Source organism: Amblyomma americanum, chromosome 5 (genome assembly GCF_052857255.1).
Source record: "Amblyomma americanum isolate KBUSLIRL-KWMA chromosome 5, ASM5285725v1, whole genome shotgun sequence".
Classification (NCBI taxonomy): domain Eukaryota; kingdom Metazoa; phylum Arthropoda; class Arachnida; order Ixodida; family Ixodidae; genus Amblyomma; species Amblyomma americanum.
Genome location: NC_135501.1, coordinates 186,937,900 through 186,957,957, shown reverse-complemented (window position 1 = coordinate 186,957,957; position 20,058 = coordinate 186,937,900). Strand labels below are relative to the sequence as shown.

Below are 20,058 nucleotides of genomic sequence, written 5' to 3'. Positions count from 1 at the left end.
ATTAGAATAATGTTCAGCTGACGGGACTTTCTCGTTGTGGCATACCCTATAAATATCGTTGTCTTCTGCGTAGCAGAAATCCGTGCTTTCGCACTGATATACATTCCCTGTAGTTCTTTTTTGTGCATTTTGTAATGGGTGCATAGCTGGAGCAGGGGCTACTAATTGCTTTGTGGTGGTTTATGTCATATTTGGTCTTCGTGCATTCAGATATCTAGAGAAATCAATATGGTGAAGTGCGTGAGGTGTGAGTGAAATTGTAAATTGTGGGGTTTAACATCCCGAAGTGACACATTGGCTCTGAGAGGTAGTCTGTATTGGAGGGCTCAGGATTAATTTCAACTACCTGGGGTTCTTAAAAATGCACTGACATTGCACCGCACATGGGTACCTTTTGCATTTCACCTCCATTGAAACGCGGCCGCCATGGCTGGGATTGAACACTGGTCCTACGGTTCAGTAGCCGAGCATACTAACCAGTGAGCTGTGATGACTAAAGGGACACTGAGGATAAACTTAAGTCGGTCTGTATCAATAGACTACTGCATTCTAACAGCAAAGACTATACTTTCACTAAAAATGGAGCTTTTATAGGCTAGGCAAGGCCAAAGTAACAAATACAGATGTCACCATCACTGGCCGTCTTTGCAAGTAAGCTGTGGTGTGGTGATGAAGATTTTTTTTTTTTTTGCGTACATCCCAGAGGCTAGGCTGGATTGCCATTCACTGCAAAACTGTGATCACGGACTTCTTTTCAGTAGACGTTGCGAGTTTGAGTTGAGTGATCGGAAAATGTTTAGGTGCAATTTTCTCAGCACTATACAAGTCTTTTGCTCATGTCAACCTACCCAGAAAGAGCCAGAGAATTGATTTTCATTAAAAAAAAAATTGGATTGAGTTGTACTCAGTGTCCCGTTAATTTGAAAAGGTTGGATTGACCATTTTTCTTACACACTGCAGATTGCTTGTCTAAACCGAGAATCCAAGCTCTAGATTTTGTGGCATGCCAAGCTGGTCACATTGAATGCTGCCTGAACAAGTCCTGCTCCCTTCCCTCATTTCCAGGCCCACTTCGACTATGAGCCGGACGAGGATTTGTACATTCCATGCCGAGAGTTGGGCATTCCGTTCCAAAAGGGTGACGTGCTGCACGTCATCAACCGGGATGACCCCAACTGGTGGCAGGCCTACCGCCAGGGAGAGGAAGACCAGACCCTGGCTGGCCTCATCCCTTCCAAGTCCTTCCAGCAGCAGTGAGTGTACCACTCCTTTGCGTTCTTACCCGCGTGCAAGTCATCATTTCCTTAACAGAGTGGTTTGTGCCTTGGGTGCAGTTCATAATCTTGAAGCTGCGCACTTTAGTGTTTCACTTGAGTGGCAGTCATAATTCGCAAGTACTACACCTAGTGGCAGAAGTTAGTGAATGTGAAAGCCAGGGAAAATTTGAATTTCCTTGGAGTCAGTGCACATGATGTGAAAATGACGTGTCTTGCTGCAGTGTTCCCATTGTAAATTTCAGATTGCATACTTTGATCTTGAGCTGCATGCCATGGCTGCCAGAAAAAAACATTTTGCAGGTTAAATGATCGGTTAAATTTCCGTGCGTGCTGTATGTTGAACAGCTATTTGCAGTGGAAATTGACTTACCTGCTTTTATGTGGCCCCTCTTGCCGAGTATTATATACAGAAATCTCAGTGGTGCCATGGTTACATACTCTACACTTTAGTCTATCTCAGGTGTAAACAAAGAGGAGTATGGAAACAGTAATCAAATTGTGGTATTGTGGTGCTTTCAAATTTCTTTGAGGTGCTGCAAGCCAAACAGGTCCTGTTCATTCTATACTGCGCAGTGTGGTCCAAAACAAGAGCGGACACGTGATAACTAAAACTGAACCAATGATTGTGCACACCCAAAGTTTAGTTCGACTGGCACGTCAATTTCTACTAACTTGATATTCTTTTTTAAGGATGAGCCATTTATTGCGTTTTTTAAAGATCATTGCAGAATACAGGGTCAGTATCGGCTCTTGAATGCTAGCTGCATGTTCCCAGCCATCATTGTTGTGGCCACGGCACTAACGATGTAAAAGCTAAAGCAGAAAACAAGCTCTCTGCATGGTTTTGTGCATCTCTTTTGTGCATGAACGCATCAGGTGTCGTAGTACAGCGCACTGTGACTGTGGTGACGTTAACTTGCAATGCATTCTTTAGGCGTGAAGCGATGAAGCAAGCCCTGGCTGGTGGTGACGCAGGGTCAAAGGAGAAATCCAAGCGAGGTGTGTCCTTTTTCATTCCTCTCATGTAGGCCGAGTTGCTGATCACATTTTCACTCTGTTCAGCAGGGAAATTTCTTTGTGCCAAGAAACATCACAAGAAAAAGAAGAAAAAGGCTGGCGGATCATCTGGTCCACTTGGAGATGGTAAGCTCCACCCACTTATTCGTGCCACCTCCTAGAAAGCCGCTTAGAATGCTTGCAAAATTTACCAGACAAAGCCTGTACTAGTACATTCGTAATGTGATGTGCGATAACTACAGCCATGTCTTCCTGCTGTTATGGCATGTAAACGGCCTTTAAAAGTTGCTATATGTTTTTGTTGCTTTGATAGTTCAGTGGACACTGTGCTGCTGTCACGAAATGATCATTAGGTGCTTTACATGTGTTGTAATATGCAGTTGTAGCCGTGGTTTCATTGGCTGTTAAAGGGACACTGAGGGCAAGGCCTTCTCACTTTTGTTTGTTGTAAAATTTGATTGTTTGGCTTTTCATGGCTGTGTTGATATTTGTTTCGCAGCAGATGATGTATTTATGTATTTATTGCAGAGCAGCTTTGGATTTAGAAATGCAGTATTTTTTCTTGCCACTTAATCAAACTCATGCCGTTGAGAGGACTGGCTGCAAGTGGATGGTGGCATGGTCTAGTCTCAGAGATTGCAAACAAAAAAGAAAAGTGGTTGACGTCAGTGTAGATTGCACAAGAAAACGGCGTATGGTGGGGTTACCTGTATTTCATTTTTTGGCATTTTCAAGCATATGACAGGTTTGTTTTCAGAGGAAGTGGCCTCTTTGTCATCATAACGCAGCAATCAGTTGATACATGAGTTTGTCCTCAATTAACAAAAATCAGAGCGGGTTGTTGCAATGTTCGCTCTGTTGACGTGTAGTCTCTGACGATGACGCAGATGCCGAAGCGAACGAGCCAGTGCCAACATATGAGGAGGTGTCGCTCTACTACCCTCGGCCCAACTGCAAGCGGCCTGTGGTGCTTGTTGGACCTTCCAACATAGGCAGGCATGAGCTGCGTCAAAAGCTCATGGAAGACACTGAGCGGTTTGCAGCTGCTGTGCCTCGTGAGTTTAAGCTTATTGAACCTGCTTCCATCGCAGAAGCTTGAGCAGGCAGGAAAGGATGCTGAAAGGTTCTTGCAGCTTAGTGTCTTCAAATGATAGTCCAAGCTCAGGACCAGCATTTTGTGAATCAGTGGATAGAAATGTTGCGAGCGTCTGCTTAAGTTGTGCAAATCTGCTTTTCTTTATGGTGCGTTACATGCATGTCGCACAGCACTGAAAGAGCGAAAGCTCATTTTTCTGCCAAGGGAAAAACTAAGGTATGCTTGCAAGCCTTTGATGTTGTGCATATGTTGTTTTTTTTTTCGGAATGCGGGTTTTTTAGCCATGTTGCTATAACTTCCTTTATTTTATTTACTTATGCATCAGCTGAATATCTTTCCAGTAGTCATTTACACAGGATATACGTAAGACTGATTGGAAGAAACAAAACTGTAACATCTGTAAGTAAGTAAAGCTGCAAATGGGCCTAGTTGGTTCATATTTAACTTCATTAGTGAGCTACTCATAGGTACGGACAACATTTGACGCAAGAACCACACACACAGACAGGGTGCAAACTATCAACTATCAGTTGATAGTTTGTGCCCTGTCTGTGTGTGGTTTTTGTGTCCAGTGTTTTTCGTACCTATGAGTAGCGCACTAATGAAGTTAAACGTCTGTAAGTGCCGTAGTAAAAACAAAACCTCTAATGTTGCCAGACATTAGATCTTCCTTGAACAGTTTTCGTTCTGGTAACTGAGACCTGTTTGTGCCCAGGCTATTACTATAATATTGCTGGTAGTTTACTTGTTTTGTGCCCTAGTCTCTGTTAGCGTGAGAAAAAGAAAAAAAACCTTTTGTGATTTTGGAAACTTGTTACTTCCTCGCTAGACACCAGCCGGCCGCGAAAAGATTCAGAGATAGATGGGGTAGACTACCATTTCATTAGCCGGCCCCAGTTTGAAGCCGACATCCTGGCGGGCAAATTTGTGGAGCATGGAGAATACGAGCGCAACTACTACGGTACAAGCCTTGATGCCATTCGGAGTGTCGTAAACTCTGGCAAAGTCTGCGTCCTGAATCTTCACCCACAGGTGAGACATGGTGTTGCATCAGTTGATTCGATTCTTTTAAACGTGTTACGAGCAAGCTGAGTGGATGATCAAGTTGTAACAAAAATGGGGTTGGCAAGTACTGGATAAGACTGATGTAAAAAAAGCAAACTTAGAGGCCCTAGTCGGGAAGTGTTCATAGTATGGTTGATGCTTTGCATAAAACTAATGTCATGCACCCTTGAGGATTCACCTAGAATTCATGATATAGGTATGCGTCTCTGGATAAAAGCGCTGCTGGTTGCTGGATTGATATTCTCTGGTTATGCAGTTCCTGTCGCACAATTATGACCAAGTAGATGCAGACAATGTTAGATTTTGTAGTGCTGCATTCTGGCATCAGTGGCTTTGCATAATGGGACAACTTTACAACTGTGAAAGCTGCTCTGCACCGCAGTGAGTTGTGCTGCATAGGACACGTCCAGTGGCATATAAAGGAAGCCTTCCTTGCCTAATAAATGCACGCATGGTAAACTGGTTTCGTCTCATGTTCATTGCACTGCTGCCGATTTTGTGCAGCGCAAGTCTGGAGTCTTCTTGCAGTGAACTGTAAATCCTGCGTCACTTTTGCTTTTAACACAGGGATTATATGGCTAGCTCACTTACAGCATGCCAATCATGCACACTTCAGATTCAGAGGCCTTCTACGGGTGCTGGCTGTGGAGCAGCTGAAGGTGTGGATGAATAATAAAGCATACTGGCTGTAGAATGTCTGAAGTTTTGCCGATAATTTCTGGGATTATCCTTCTGCTAGGCTATGTGCATGGTCTGGGCTATTAGTACCGGGTTTAGTAGTCAGCTCATGGCATGCGTGTGCTAGGAAAAATAATCTTTGCTATTGACATTGCTTTGTGGCCTACCACTTAGTATTTTGTCATTATTGAAACTTGGGACTATGGCACAGCTAATAGAAAACAGTGCTCACCGCAATGTTAAAACGATGCCTTTTGAGTTCGCTGTAACCAGCCATGTCCAATTTCACCAAGAACGTTACTGCAGTTGCTGCGGCATACTTGAGTGCTTTGTTGTTGTTGTTTTTCTTTGGCAGTCTCTGAAGATGCTGAAGCACTCTGACCTGAAGCCATACGTGGTCTTTGTGGCACCACCATCTTTGGAGAAACTCAGACAGCACCGCGCCCGCCAGGGCGTCCCCGTGCGGGAGGAGGAGCTGAGGGAAACCATTGAGCGGGCGCGTCAAATGGAAGAGACTTACGGCCACTACTTCGACATGGTCATCGTCAACTCGGACCTGGACCGTGCCTATGGCGAGCTGCTCAAGGAGGTGGCCATTCTGGAGCGAGAGCCCCAGTGGGTGCCTAGCGCTTGGCTTACCAACCAGGACAATGCCACAGGCTCCTAGCCACGGGCCACTCCGTCGGACAAGACACCGTGCCACTCTGCACGCCCAAGATCCGAGCGCCTAGAGTTGCCGGAGATGCTTTCATGTACCGTGACCAGTTAGCGATGACAGGGAGCATCCAGGGTGTATAATGCAAAGTGAATGATGGCAGTATGCGATGGTGTGGCACATCCTCTTTCGCCTTATGTGTTAGATCCAACCACTCCTAGGCACTATGGATGTTCCGATGTTGGAGACTGGTCACAGTACCTCAAAGCAATGTTCGGCAACTCTCTCGAGGCCATAAGGACAGTGCCCTTCCACACATGCACGACAGCACAGGCTGGAGAGGCCTGGTGTCCGTGTGGGACTTTTCGGATCGGACGGTGCAGCTTGTATATTGTGAGAATTTAGACACAATGCCATTTTTTATGTATGATATAGGAGCAACTAGAAAGTTTACTACTGCCAGACAGTGCGGCTCCGGTCTCTCTTGTGGTGGGACATGATACTGACAGCTGCTGTGTGACTGTTCACCATGTCCCACGCCTCATGCTAACAGCGCAGAAAGAATGGGAGCTAGGCTGGGCAGTCAGTACAAATCAGAGTTTGTGAAGCTGTTTGTTTTTTTTAGGAGAAAAAAAAAGTACTAACCGTACAATGTGTGTGTTGTCTTCAAAGTGTTGTAAAGTGACAATTCTAACCACTTCGTGAGGAAGGCAGTGCAGAAAACACCTGTACAGTGAACTTGTGCTATAGCATCTGAAGTGGTCATGCAGATCTGTGTCTTGTGCATAGTGTGAAAAATAACTCTTATATTTCCCTGCAACCTAGTATTTGGTTCTTGACACCTGCCAAGGCCATACGGCGTACTACTGTGATGCGCAAAGCAGGTTCCTTGGTGTCAAACACCTAGGCCACTTTACATCATGGAAGCCCTTTATTGAAAACACTTTGTACGAAAGTTTATTGTGGGATGAGTGATGACTGTACATTTTTAGCGCATAACTGGGAATACAGTGGCGGCTTTTGCGTGTGTCGAGTCCTGTGCACGCCAGAGCTGAGTCACGGTCTTAAGCTGTGTGTAGAAGTTGACTCCCTGCGAAGCGGAAGCAAGGCACATTAGGCAGAGCTCACTAAATGTGTGAGAGCAGAGTCACCATTATGTACTTACAGCCTTGCCGTAAAAGTTGTTGTCACCCAAGAATGATCCTCTGGATCCAGTGAATGAAAACATAGGCAGCGGTACAGGAATGGGGACATTCACACCAACCTGAAAAAAGAAGTTGGAATCTTTTTGCTTTTCTCTGAAAACGGCAAATATGAAACACATTTAGATTGTATTTATACTTAGAAAAGGCTCCCAGGGCAACAAATAAATGAAGATTAAGCAAGATGTGGTGACACCAGTTATGCACAGACCCGATGCCGAATGCTTGCTGCATTTTTTCTTGGGATGCAGGGTCCGTATCATCACTTACTCCTCGACTTCGTTAGATAGGCCAATCATTTAAGTATCCTTTTCATTTCATCATTACATATCCCCTTCATGCCCTGAGGCAATAAATACGAAAAAAAGGTAACCTAGTTTGCCTGGATGTTGGCTTAAAGAGCTAAATGCTTTCCCATGTTACCACTGATAGGCTTACCTGTCCCACATCAATCTCCTGGGTGTACTTTCTTGCAGTGGCACCGTTGGTGGTGAATATGGCAGTGCCATTGCCGTAAGGGTTCGAATTGATGAGAGCAATCGCATCGTCCATGGTGTCAACATTCAGCGTCAGCAACACAGGGCCAAAAATCTCCTCCCTGTAGCAGCGCATATTGGGCTAAAAAAAGAGAAAAAGGTTCCAGCAGATACTCGTCAATTCTGGGAGGGCTTGACTGAGTATCCATACTTGGAGAACACAGGCATGGTCTCCACACAGTCTATTTCTTTTAGCAACATAACACAAATGGTCACTGACTGAACGCAGCTACTATAGGGTGTACCACTGAAGTAAACTGACTGCTGCTGCTGTTGCTGTGTAGAGACAGTAACTCGCTAACGTCATCTGTTACCCTACCCTGGTTGTTCCCTTTTTAGAGGCAGAGGTTTGTTCTGGAATACTAACCAGCAGCTCCAATTTTACACTAAAGCAACACGGTAGAAACTGGGGCAGTTATCGAGTGCGACACAATGCAGAAAGTTTGGCTAGCACTACTATGCCACTACCACATAACTTTTGCACAAGGTGAACAGCCAATATGAAGCACTTTAAGGACAACCTTATGTTCAGCTTAGAATTTCTAAAAGAGACAAGAAAGGCAGAGCAGTGCCAATTATCAACTTAGCGGCAACACACCTTCGAATACGAATGTAATAAAGGAAAACAAACTCCTTCAAATATCCAACATCTGTATGGTATGAAAATGATTTTAAAAAAGGTAAATAGACAAATATTGTTTTGCTTTTTTTTTTTTCGAAAGTAGTGTGTGGTCTTTGCAACTGAAATTAAACAAAAGCAAACTGACTCAGCACCACTCACATGCACAAAAAAACATGACACAGGCAGAAATATATGCTGCTTGATTAACAGCATAAAAGTTAAGAGTACACAACCTGTAATCTGGTCTTGCCAAATGAGTGACAAAATGGAATCCACGATTAACACAACTGACAACCAAAAATAACACGGCACGCAGTAAACCCTTGTTACTTCGGACTTCAATGGACTGTGAGAAACGCCCGAATTGTGCTTCCTCGCCCCTCAAAATGAGTGTGCAGTTTCGGCAGGCACATTGGTATCAGAAATTGATGCGCAGTTGGGTCTAGACAGCTGACGAATGCGTGGCCAATGGCTGCTGTCACCACATGGGCCCTCCAATTGCTGTCACTTCTTCCGCTACGAACACATCAGAGGTTTATGGACTACAGTGCACCATGGAATAGGTGGGATTTGTACACGATCACTTTCCCCTGCCGCTGACGCCTCGACTCAGCCGGCCCTCCTTCAGGAGCCCCATGTGAAATTCCACAAGTGGGCTTTCCCGCTTACCACAGCTGACCAAAACGAGATTGCAAAGCTCACTCTTAAGACAGTTGTGAAGGCGACAAAACAAATGCCATACGCACTGTGGAAGAATGACAGAAAAATTCACGGGTTTGCACGTTGCGATTGTTGGAAGCAGTTGGTCAGCAATCAAGTGTGGTATGTCGGAAAGCCGACTTACGGAATTTAGTGTGAGGTCCAAGCCTAGCAGTGTCCAAATGCGACTGGACCAAGCGATAAACACCAGAGAAGAAAGAGGATGCCTTTGCACTGTTTTCCTGACACTTTAGATCTTCATATACTTTTCCCAGATACTGTGGTTTTGCCAGTCAGATTTATTTAAGTCAGCGGTGTTTGATCACTGCCGAACATTTAATGATTTTTGAATATTTGAAAACTTTCAAATGTCCATTTCGCAAATCAAATATGAATCAAATAGAAACATATTTGATTCATATTTGAAATTTCGAATATCCGCACACCTGCAGAATTATAAGTTTTCGCTATACTGTCGGTAAGCACACGGCTCTTTGCACTTGGCAAATACCATACCACAGAGCACACTCATTTGATGAGCTATATCTGTGAGTATATTTAAGAATACTTCCTTGCTCTGACGCTTGTTCTGTAGGAAGCACAGTTATGTGAATTGGACATCAAATAACAATGAAGTGCTCATGAGTGAATATTCTTGAAATGATTGCCGACTGGTAACATGCTGCATCAGCTGGTGCATGGCATGACTGACACAATTGTGCATACACATAATGAGGCGGTGCACTTCAACTATGGTTCCTATCCTGTCTACTAATGAGTCAGTTTGTGTAGCACTGTTCCAGATTGATTCCGAGAGTACAACTGTTGAAGATGCTGCTAAGTACAAAGATGCGACCGCACCCGACAACCTAGCAGGTAAAAAAGTTTGCACACATGAAACTCACCGTCACGTCTGCGAGAATGGTGGGCCCCACAAAGTTGCCCTTTTCGAAGCCAGGCACCTTAATACCACGGCCGTCCAGGAGCACCTTAGCCCCCTCCTGAATCCCACTTTCAACGAGGTCACAGATTCGCTTCTTGGCCTCTGGAGAAATGACGGGACCCAGGTCAGCACCGGGGATGTGGCCGGCATTTACATTCAACTTCTTCGCCCGCTCGACAAGCTCAGGTATCCATTCCTTGGACTCCCCAACAAACACGGCAGTGGAGAGGGCCATGCACCTCTGCCCTGCTGCTCCAAACGCAGCGCCCGCCAGCTGGTTGAGCGTGTGCTCCTTGTTTGCATCTGGCATCACCACACCGTGGTTCTTGGCTCCCTGCAAGCAGTGTGGCACGTGACTGACTGCCATTCACAATGATCCATCCAGCTTTATCGCAGGCATGGCACCTCAGTGCTTTCGAAGAGAATTGCTCCAATTTTTAGCGGAATTCCCCAGAGAATTAAGGGAGAAGGGGGTGTTCAGTGAAAACTTTTATTAATGAAGTCATAATTATCAAATCTTCAGAGAATATACACATTCGTTTGCAAAACTTCCCATTTCTGAAGCGGTGACTTCAAAGCCTTATAACTTCAAACCGAAGCCACGTGGGTGCACTTGTAACGGCAGAATGCAAGTAACTCTAGGCTTATTTTTTTTTTTTTCACTTGTGTGCCTGTTGAAATTGGGCCAATATTGATGGCAATTCGTCGCACAACAGTTCGTATCCCAAATTCTTGTAGTGCAAATCTGTATTTTTATTCATACTATAATTGCAGGAAACACAAAACCAAGAAAAGCTTGGTGACAGGAAGAGTTGGGGGAAAAAATGTGGCAATTGGAAAGGAGCTTTGGCTTCGGCTTAACTCTAGACTTTCCTGTTCGAATAGTTGGATGCAGCACAGCATCAGTTTGGACAGCATTTCCATTTTTAAAGGTAAAGCTTAAGCTCTTCTAGGTGATGGGCATAGAATTTTTATTTAAGTCTTCTATTCATTTGTGAAATGCCGGCAAAAGTAACATTTAAGTATGCACAGGGCACACACACTGTAATGTGCATTCGTTAAGAACCAAGACTTATCAAGATTTTCATAACTTTCAAAAGTTTTTGCGTCTTATTATTCTTACACTCTGGGCCTACATCACAAATTCCAATTTAATGTCACCTGAGTTACAGTTTCCTTTTCAATGCAACAAAATTTCACCCACATTTCACCAACACCAGCGCAAATATTGCCTCATGAGAGGATTCCTGCATTCACCATGCATTTATTTTGATATGAAAACTGGAGCTCAGGCCGAGCTAGTTCTCTCTCAACAGTGCAACATATCGCAATGACAGTAAAATACTTCATGTGGCACATTAGCCTGCAACACCATAGAAAGGCAAGCTTACCATATTGCACTGCACTCTCTTTCCATTCTTAGAGCCTCGTTCATAGATGAACTTGCCCTGCATGCAAACAGGTAGTTTCAGCAAATTCCAGGCGAGCAACAAATCCCACTTTTTACAAGTAGCTAGGTTTTGTCCGTGCAAGAACTTACAGCTACATCAGACCCCACAAATGAGATTGCTTTGATGTCAGGGTGGTCGCAGATGAACTTGACCGCTGCAAAAGTTTAGACATCAGGTCAATAAGAAGGTGTACAAATGATGATTACCAGCATGCCACCAACCTTCCTGTGTTCCATGGAAGACATTCACAACCCCGTCTGGAACTCCGCACTTTTGGAGCAGCTCCATCAAAATCATCGTGGCCCCTGGGTCTCGTTCTGAAGGTTTGATCACGACGGTGTTTCCGCACACTATAGCCAATGGGAACATCTGCATCGAGAGGGCTGGTTGTGCTCAAATGGGAACGACATCACTCTCACGGGTTAAAGGCAAGTACACAGCCAGCAGGACCTACCCACAAAGGAATCATGGCGGGAAAGTTGAATGGTGTAATACCGGCACAAACGCCAAGTGGAATGCGGTAAGAAAGTGTGTCCATGTCCTTGCTGATGGACGGCAGGGTCTCACCCAGCTGAAGTGACGTAACACTGCATGCATGCTCCACAACCTCTGCGAAACGATAGGTGGCACAGACTGAAAGCACCATTCCACTTCATTTGGCACAGCATACTCACGCAAGCCCCGAAGCACGTCTCCCTCGGCGTCTGCCAACGTCTTCCCCTGTTCCTCTGTGATGTTGGCAGCAAGTCGTTGCTGCACAAAGGTTACGTAAAGTTGTGCAATCAAACTTTATACCAACATCTTTTTTTTTTTTACCATGTTTTCCTTAATGAGCTGCTGTAGTTTGAACATCGATTGCTGCCTCGTCAAAATTGATGTCTGGGACCATGTCTTGAAAGCCTCCTTCGCTGCGCCGACTGCTGCTTCCATTTCGGCATTTGTACATTTTGGCACGCGGGTTACGACTTCATTGGTAGCCTGCAAACGAATAGCACAAGTGACCCGTAACTTATCTTGCGAGTGCGTGACCTTGAAAAGTTTTTTTTTTTTTTTGCCGAGTACGAAAGGCAATGTCTTTGCAGCCAAAATCATCTGCATGCACAGCAACTGTTATCCTAGACTTGATAAGGTGCCGCGTGCATTCGCAATTCCCAATCATTTAAAAAGCAGGTAATAAGTTTGCAACTTTTTACAACTACTGGGGAAAAAGTTTAATCGCAACACCACACAGCTGAAATCATGCGTTAGATTAAAAATGCTACACCTACCGGATTCATGAGATCCACCCACTCAGTCGTCTTAGACTCGACAAACTGTCCGTTGATGAACATCTTGGTTGTGGGCTATGGGAGAATTTTTTTTAATTATTAGAATGGAGAACTTCGTAGTTTCCCTACATGCAGAGCGTTTGCGCGACGGAAGTATTCATTTCTTACCACACTAGACGACGCATAGCCACGAACGGGAAATCTGTGCAGGAGCTGAAAGTGAAATCGAGCTCAATCAGTGGCGCGGTATTGCGCCATTACTGAGAGCGCTGCCACATGTTCAACATCACACACTGTGAACGTACGATACTGCGCACAACTCAAGCTCAACTTTGCGTGCAAACAGATGGCCGCGAAGTGCGGAACAGTGCATTACCGTTGTCCTGTAGGCAAAGCAAAGTCGCGCAGCCATCTCGCCCGGTTCTTTGGTCTCTTAGGCAGCTACACGTGGACGTCTAGGCGCGTTACCGAAGAGTAACACACTCTCGTCTGGGTATAAGATTCTGTCACCGCCGGCTGTCTGCTTGCTAGGCTAGTTCGGCCTTGAGCGCCTGTTGGAGCCGCGCTGGCTGTGGTTGGCTTCTTTCCAAATGCCGCGGTGGCGCCACCCCGTCCAATGCGGAAGAGGTACGGAAAAAGAACAAAATTTAAACTTTGTTATTCAGCGTGAGATGGCACTACGGAAGATCGCTGAAACTTCCCGCTTCCAGCTGGCAGTTTTAAATCATTTAAAGGCTGGCTCGTTTACGCCCAGTATGTGATGAGACCCATTTGGAGGTCGCAGACTCGCAGCACATATTTTCCAGCGCGGAAGAGACGCGGTGGCCGTCGGCAATTTACCAAATGACGGCCACTCTTCTCGCCACCGTGCTACATCGCGAAAACGCCCTTGTGTTACTTGTGTTTCGAAATATTAACTCTATGATTTCGAACGCCTCTCGCTTATTATGCGTCATTGCTTTGCCCTAGTCCGCATGCCCTGAGTGTCAGGGCAGCGTGGTCTAGGGCCGTGAGCCCTCGGTGCACAGATGGTTTGGCAAGTTCGCACAGCTGCACGCACCCAGATGCGGCGAGGAATGCCACCTGTGGATAGTTAATATATATTGCACAACAAACGCACCGCTCGGCGTGTATGATGGGCTGCATCACCAGCGCTACAAGGACTATCATTACAAAATTTAAATATGTCTGTACGTACGAACAAAGTCTCTACTCATCATTCTTGACGGTGGCTCGGCAGTGACAGCTGCCGCGCCAATAGCTTGGCTTGCTGCCGATCGACTCCGCGCTGTTACAATACTACCAGTCCCGCCGCATCGCACGGTGTGTGGGGTTGAGGTCGCTGAAGTGCAGGCCGCAGTTCTTTGCGCGACAACTTCGTTGTCAGCGTATAGTGAACATGATCCGTCGTGATGCTGATGCAAACGTGAACGAAGCAACGGTAGAGCTCCTCGTATCCGAAGTGGCACTTCTCGGGTTTTAGTGTGAGGCCCGCAGATCGTATGGCCTGAAAGACAGCTAGCAAACAGCGTAGATGCTCCTCGAAGTTGGCCGAAAACACGATCACGTCGTCAAGATACACCAGGCATGTTTGCCACTTGAGTCCCGAGAGCACAGTGTCCATCAGCCTCTGAAATGTTGTTGCTGGTGCCGAGCATGTTAAAGGGCCACAGAAAGGGGTGTTCGAGCTTGGCTTTAAAGTGCTTGCACTATGTAGAGTACAGGCCACTGAGTACAGGCCACGTCCATGCCACGTACGAGACCTAAGAAGCGGGCGGGAAATTTACAATACATTTTTAAAAATTCCCGCTTTCGCACCTCGCGGCGACGCGCGGTGCCGAACTTTCGCACGAAAACCTGGCAGACGACGTCACGTCTTGCAAATGACGTCAGCAGCCGGGGGTTGGATGGATGGATGGAAGGTAGGAGCGTCCCCTTTGAAACGGGGCAGTGGTTGTTGCCACTATGCTCAGTTTTTTTCCTTTATTTTTGTTTACTCTGCTGTAAGTTGTTAATACAATTCGTCATTTCCTTTAAAAAAACCTCTTCCTACACTTTAAAACTTATGTCACCTCTCTGCTTTTGTGTCACCAATCCTCCAATAGCTTTTTGTTAATTTCCACCGCAGATTTATTTACATGACTATTGTTATCTCTAAACCCTAAGGCCTCAGGAAGAGTGACTGTGCCTGCATCGACGTCGGGATGGATACCATCGCATTTTAGGATGAGGTGTTCTATTGTTTCTACAGATTTACCACACACAGCACATGTGTCATCTTCTTCGTTAATTTTTTTTCTGTAGCTGCGCGTTCTAAGACACCCTGACCTAGCTTCAAAGAGGAGGGCACTGCCTCTTGAGTTATCATAAAACGTTTCCTTCCTGATCTGCCTTTTCCAGCATCGATATAGTTCTACACTATGCTTCTTTTCCATTGAATCTGTCCAATTTTTACCTTCGACGTTTTTAACCTGTCGTTTAATGCTCTTTCTTTCTCCTTCCTCGTCTCTGGCAAACTTACTGGCCAGCTTTCTGGTTCGTTTCCGCCACTGTGTGTCAACGCTCTTTCTGTACAGGTATTTAAATACCTTAGCTGCCCACCTGTTATCATCCAATTTCCTCAGGCGTTCTTCGTATAGTACTTTACTCTGAGCTTCCCGTGCTTCGAACGTTGCCCAGCCCATATCCCCCTGTACTGCCTCGTTTGTGGTTTTCCCGTGGGCACCTAGTGCTAATCTTCCGACAGTCCTCTGATTTACTTCTAATCGCGACTGAACTTCAGCCCTTAAGCATAGAACCGCATCCCCGAAAGTAAGCCCCGGCACCATTATTCCTTTCCAAATACCTCTGAGGACTTCATACCTGTTGTTATCATTGGTTCACAGCGCCAAACTCTTTCAGACGTAGGAGGAGCGCCGCCGTTTTGGCATGCGAGAGGAGAGGAAAAGGCGCGAAGACGCGTAAGTTCAAATTTCGTCTGCATATAACTCAGCTTCCACAAAACGCATTAAAATAATTCCTGCTGGGGGATAATTATGAACCGTCGTCTTTTAACATTCCAGGCATATCGCACCTTTATTGAGACCCCATTTCTGGGTACCTTTAATGTGATCCGAGCTGTGGGCACTCTTTGTAGTGCGTCATGCGCGCATGTGTTGTAACGTGGGATCAATATGGACCTTGAAACGGGGGTGGATGGGGACCTGGTATGACGGCACATTAAATATTCGTCACGTGACTAGGTTTGACGTCACATTACAACACTGTCACGTGATCTGGTATTACGTTACACTGTTATGAAGTTATCACTAATACTAATTAGTCTTAGCATTACCTAATTACATTTATAAGCATTGGTTAAGCATGTTGATCAATATATGTTAATTACAATAATTATTTATGTGACGTCACCATATTCGTCGCGTGACTCGTCGGCTCGTGACGGCACATAGTGCCGTTTCTTGCAGGCACTTTTTTGCGGATATGACCTTGAAAGTGAGCCATCTAATGCTTTCGCATTAATAAAAGAAGCCACTCGCTTCTACACAGACATAAATACAACGTGCCTCTGTTGGTGTACTACAGTCACAGCTCTTTTTCGAAGGCAGCATACAGAGGACTGAAAAGAATGTTTGCTGGTGGGCAAAATTTTCATCTACGCTGAGTGCTCTCGCTATGCCGGATAGAGCTAAAAAATCGAAATATACTGACATGCGTCTGCGTAGCCATCTCACTGGAAAGCACGTCGGCGACCAGTTTCTGTAGATACTCAATTCTCAAGTCTATGAAGAGTATCGCGAAAACCCCCTCCCCCTTTCACCCTCCCAATTTCTGGTAGATGGTGTAGAATGTCTGTGTTTATCAATTGCCGGTTCGTGCGTGAATGAGCGAGAGGCTCCCGATACGAACAAGTATACGCGAAGCAGTTGCCGAATACTGACACTGATAACCTTACAATTAGTGAACCAAACTTTATGAAAAAAGTACCCTCCGACGTACTGGTGGTAACCGCGTAAGGGACACCTCTGTCCGCCGGCCATAAACTCTCCGAGTTTTCATCCCAGATTATAAGCTTCTCTTATTGCGTGCACATCAATAGTGTCTGTACGCACCTTATTAAATAATCACAGACCGCTTAGTGCCGCTATTGTAATAACTAGTAATCACAATTGTAACATTATCATTTTCGCTTTCCTGTCTCACAAGATTCTCATAATTGTTTTTAATTGAAAACTTCTTAATCTCTGTTTGTTTTGTTTTTTCTGAGGTCGACCAGCCGACCCCAACCTCAAAATTTGAGCTTGAGTGAGGTCGCCAGTGGCCTCAGGAAAAGTGAGGTGAGGGCGTCTCAGGAGACCTCGACCTCAACTGATGACGTTGAGGTTGAGAAAGGTAAGCAAATTTTTTCTTGAGGTTGAGGTGAGGTCGAGATTTTTTAGATCAAATGCCCAACTCTGCTCGTTAGTCGAGGTTACGAAGACACGTGAATCCGAAAAGAGCCTCGGGTATCCTCGCCTTGAGTGGCACTGAGAACAATTTCAAGTTGGTCAAATATCTAGGGGAGTCCCCCAAGGTACAGTAGATTCGTAATAAGGGAGCAACTACTAATTGGCATCCAATGGCTACAAAGGAAAGCTATACAGCTTCCACAGAAACTTCGTAGTCAAAGAAAACATCTGCCTAGTCCATGGTTTGAACCCGGTTACACCTAGGGGAATTCCACTGATTATTTGACCAACACTGTTCCCGCTTTGAGTTATTCATCAATTTGCTCTCGCCCTACCACATGCAAGTATCAGGCAGGAAAGGTAAGAAACTGAGATACAGATGTCATCACTGAATTCCAACCGTTTTAACCGTTAAGGCCCCGTTACCCAGAAAATCCGGCATCGGCGTTTATGGCGTTTTTTTTTTCTGGGTAACGGGAGAAAATCCGGCATCGGCGTTTATGGCGTCCCCGCCGCGGTGGCTCAGTGGTTAGGGCGCTCGACTACTGATCCGGAGTTCCCGGGTTCGAACCCGACCGCGGCGGCTGCGTTTTTATGGAGGAAAAACGCTGAGGCGCCCGTGTGCTGTGCGATGTCAGTGCACGTTAAAGATCCCCAGGTGGTCGAAATTATTCCGGAGCCCTCCACTACGGCACCTCTCTCTTCCTTTCTTCTTTCACTCCCTCCTTTACCCTTCCCTTACGGCGCGGTTCAGGTGTCCAACGATATATGAGACAGATACTGCGCCATTTCCTTTCCCCCAAAAACCAATTATTATTATTTATGGCGTTGTGAGCAAAAAATCACGAGCAAGACTCTGCAGACAGCAACTTAGAAGGCAGGAGGGCCACCTAGGTCACGTGACCTTGTGGCATCCTCACAACTTGCCCACCGGATTGTGACCAAACTGCCCACTGTGGTAGGTGGCAGTTAAATTATTGATTGCAAAAATATAACGCTTTAGAACACAATTATCATAACATACTAGGTTAGGCCTAAAGCGGCCACCAAGTGACGTCAGATGAACAAAGGGAGCACCCAAACCGGACTGCGGCGAAGGCCAGAGTAATAATAATAATAATTTGGTTTTTTGGGGAAAGGAAATGGCGCAGTATCTGTCTCATATATCGTTGGACACCTGAACCGCGCCGTAAGGGAAGAGATAAAGGAGGGGTGAAAGAAGAAAGGAAGAAAGAGGGGCCGTAGTGGAGGGCTCCGGAATAATTTCGACCACCTGGGGATATTTAACGTGCACTGACATCGCACAGCACACGGGCGCCTTAGCGTTTTTCCTCCATAAAAACGCAGCAACCGCGGTCGGGTACCTGCGTTTTTATGGAGGCAAAACGCTAAGGCGCCCGTGTACTGTGCGATGTCAGTGCACGTTAAAGATCCCCCGAAAGGAAATTCGCTACGCACCTGGACGCCCACCAGCTGAGTCGCCTTTCTTCTTGTCTTTGCGCTTTCCTTTTCCCATTTAGTTAACGGGTCACAAGAACACCTGGCAATCACCGAAGCGGACGTGCTACTTGTCTGCCTGCTGAGCCCTTGGAGAATGGTAAAATGGCTGCGCTGTTACTCCTTTGTAGTGACCTTCCCAGCTCTGCGATTGGCTCATATGCGACGCCACGCGCTGTGTTCCGTCGTCATTGGCTGCGCTTGGAGACGTCATGCGTGTGCCGGCGCTTCAAAGTGCCTCCAAGAACGCATAAAGAAAAAAAAACTGTATAGAACTAAAGGGAATTGTATGATACCGCGTTACCATTGCTCCTTATGGGAATGCAGTCCCGACGCGTCTCGAACACGCGCGCTGTGGAACTCGAAAACTACAAGTGGAGGGTAACTCCGCTTCGAAACCCAACTAGTCCTAGAGGCTACTTTGCTGAGAGGGACTTGTTCGGAAAATACAGAGGCGCATACCAAGGTCGCGGACGTACAAAGTGAGGAAATGAGACGAGCGCTGCTAGCATTCATTTCCCATTTTGTCCAAGTCCGTGGTTTCAGCTCAGAGATCCAGATGACTGAGCCACCGGAAAGCGGCAAATAAAGAACTGTAGAGATTCGTCAAAATTTTTTACTTTAATTTATGTCTCTATGTATTTGATAATGCATCCGTTTAATTCATTATATTGCCACGTTAGCGTGGTTAAGCCTCGGAATGAGTACTGTGTTTTACTGCCCACATGTGAGGCGATCGACAGTCTGAAAAATTAGTTTTGGGGGAAACGAAATCGCGCAGTATCTGTCTGTCATATCCGCGGACACCTGAACCGCGCCGTAATGGGAGGGATAAAGGAGGGAGTGAAAGAAGAAACGAAGAAAGAGGTACCGTAGTGGAGGGCTCCGGAATAACTTGGACCATCTGTGGATCTTTAACGTGCACTGACATCGCACAGCACACGGGCGCCAATCTCAGAGTTTATGTCCTGTCGTTACGGTGGCCATTGCTCTCGAAGGAGGTCCCAATGCACTGTTCGCCGGTCACAACCGTAGCACTCGCTCAGTAAAGAGGAGCCGACAAGCTTTGACGTCTCCTTGAGTGCGAGGCGAAAAAGAAAAGCAAGTCGGCGACGCCAGCCCAGGCTTAGCTCAGTCGGAATAACTATAATACGCGTCTCCGACGTTTGGTGGTATTGTAAGATTATGGCAGGCATCCATGTCCGAAGTTATACATTCCCTAAGCTATTCATGTTGTCGCGACTACAGGACGATAGAGGAAAATGCACGGGCCTGCCGACGGGCTCCAGCTATGCCTAACCACTGCCGCGTGCAAAGGGTAGTTCAAAGAGGTGTGAGGGAAACTACTGAAATGAAAATGGTGCGTTGCATCAACTGCGTCCCCAGAAGCGACGACGGCTGTCTCAGTAAAAGATCCTCCTTTTCATCCCTGCTCTATCCATGCCGGACGCAGCTGTAGCATAGGGCATTTGGAACACTATAGTGCTGCGTTGGTATCTATTGTATAGGCGGCCCTTGGATTGTTACGCTGCTCAACTGAGTAGCTCTATTTCAGACACCTCAGGGCACCTTTATATCGCAAAAACGCCCGTGTGCTGTGCAAC

General features: G+C 46.0%; 2 protein-coding genes across 8 annotated transcripts in view; one reads left to right on the top strand and one right to left on the bottom strand.

Moving 5' to 3' along the window:
* Positions 1-7,173, top strand: part of sdt (MAGUK p55 family member stardust) — a 48,503-nt gene extending 41,330 nt beyond the window's left edge. For 3 of the 7 annotated variants that reach the window (XM_077666116.1, XM_077666119.1, XM_077666121.1), the window contains 6 exons: positions 1,066-1,253; positions 2,212-2,276; positions 2,340-2,420; positions 3,182-3,349; positions 4,220-4,422; positions 5,489-7,173. In XM_077666116.1, coding sequence (XP_077522242.1) covers positions 1,066-1,253; positions 2,212-2,276; positions 2,340-2,420; positions 3,182-3,349; positions 4,220-4,422; positions 5,489-5,800 — 1,017 coding nt within the window. In that variant the 3' untranslated portion in view covers positions 5,801-7,173. The remainder of the gene's footprint in view (positions 1-1,065; positions 1,254-2,211; positions 2,277-2,339; positions 2,421-3,181; positions 3,350-4,219; positions 4,423-5,488) is intronic. The other 4 variants (XM_077666117.1, XM_077666115.1, XM_077666122.1 and 1 more) reach the window with 2 other exon arrangements.
* On the bottom strand, positions 6,701-13,073 carry LOC144133221 (putative methylmalonate-semialdehyde/malonate-semialdehyde dehydrogenase [acylating], mitochondrial). The gene is made up of 13 exons (XM_077666123.1): positions 12,886-13,073; positions 12,678-12,722; positions 12,510-12,584; positions 12,058-12,219; positions 11,916-11,994; positions 11,696-11,850; positions 11,463-11,610; positions 11,331-11,395; positions 11,182-11,238; positions 9,753-10,124; positions 7,429-7,608; positions 6,954-7,052; positions 6,701-6,878 (listed from the first exon to the last, which is right to left on the bottom strand). The coding sequence occupies exons 1-13, from the start codon at positions 12,919-12,921 to the stop codon at positions 6,777-6,779; spliced, it is 1,575 nt and encodes a 524-aa protein (XP_077522249.1). The 5' UTR covers positions 12,922-13,073; the 3' UTR covers positions 6,701-6,776.
* Positions 13,074-20,058: the final 6,985 nt, after the last annotated feature.